Source organism: Sinocyclocheilus grahami, unplaced genomic scaffold (assembly GCF_001515645.1).
Source record: "Sinocyclocheilus grahami isolate Dianchi unplaced genomic scaffold, SAMN03320097.WGS_v1.1 scaffold317.1, whole genome shotgun sequence".
NCBI classification, from domain to species: Eukaryota; Metazoa; Chordata; class Actinopteri; order Cypriniformes; family Cyprinidae; genus Sinocyclocheilus; species Sinocyclocheilus grahami.
In genome coordinates, this window is record NW_015505496.1 from 465,171 (window position 1) to 466,401 (window position 1,231).

Here is a 1,231-nt window from a genome sequence, read left to right on the forward strand (position 1 = left end):
GTGAGATTTGATCTCCCTGTGTGAAAATATGAAAGCGTTCACCAGCATGAGTGTGCAACATTCCCTATAGTCCTGCACAGTGAAGGGCAAACACATGTTTATGGCTTACATTTTTAAGAGGAAGTGTCACAGGAAACATTTGCTTTCTCCAGTGTTTCTCATTTCGAGCCAGTCTGATGTTTTCTGCCTCTCTCTGTTCAAGGCATGTTCCCTAAATCCCTTTGCCTCCTGTCTTCCAGTTTACAGATCTTGACAGACTGGAGGAATGTGGCAGGATTGAGGGTCCCAAGGGATGTTGCCGAAGCCCCACATCAATGAAGTTCCGCAGCAGATCCCAAGGTCGAACATGTCTAGTTGTATCAAGTCACAACACTGCTGAGCATGAAAATTTTGTCATGAGATTAAGCTGTATTATGGCCAAGAGTAGATTCACCAATTCTAATTTCTTTATGATAGATTCTTGCAAAAGATCAGAGTGTACAGAAGTTGTTTACTTAGTTTATTTATTTATTTTTTGATTATGCTTGTTAATCAGCAGAGACATTAAGACATATGGAGATCAGTTTCTCCCACTGTGAATATAAATGACTGAATTAAGTGTGTGTTTACATTTCAAGTTCATGTCTTGATGGTGTCATTATGATCAGGTGGAGGAAGCCGTCTGGAGTCTGTTGGTGAAGATGATGAGCTTATCGTAGAAAATGGTGCTACAGGAAGTGACGTTGCAGAAAAGCCAGCACGAGGAGGACGCAAACACTCCCTCCCTCAGCAGCTGGATACAGTTGGGATCCGACAGGTTGCTGCAGCATTCAGCTCATTCCTTTTCATTTTTCCCTTATTCGGTATAACTTGATGCCTGGTTCCAGTTCCTTCTGTTGCAATGGCCCAAAAAAAGAATTATTTACCCAGACTTGGCTTTTCCTAGGTTTCCCTTAACTGTGCCAATTACAGTGCTCGTCAAAAGTTAATTGAAAGATGTTTGAGATTAGTTTAATCCTTACCTCAGACCTTCACTTTTTGTCATATTTAAAGTATAAGCCTTTGCACAAGCAAGGCATAAAGTACAGTCATTTTTGCTAAAATATACCCTAAAAGACTGTGTAAATATATAATTTTGTATATTTAATTGTTTTATTATGTGAGGGGGAAAAAAACAATATAGGAAATCAGTTTTCAGGGGCAACTGTCAAATAAACAGGTTAGCATCGTTATTTAATAAAATATTTTACCA

The 1,231-nt window shown here is 39.1% G+C and overlaps 1 protein-coding gene across 1 annotated transcript in view; it reads left to right on the forward strand.

Moving 5' to 3' along the window:
* Positions 1-1,231, forward strand: part of pdzd2 (PDZ domain containing 2) — an 86,390-nt gene that overhangs the window by 66,817 nt on the left and 18,342 nt on the right. Inside the window, exons 12-13 of the mRNA XM_016294376.1 lie at positions 240-339; positions 648-842. Of these exons, the coding sequence (XP_016149862.1) occupies positions 240-339; positions 648-842 (295 nt within the window). The remainder of the gene's footprint in view (positions 1-239; positions 340-647; positions 843-1,231) is intronic.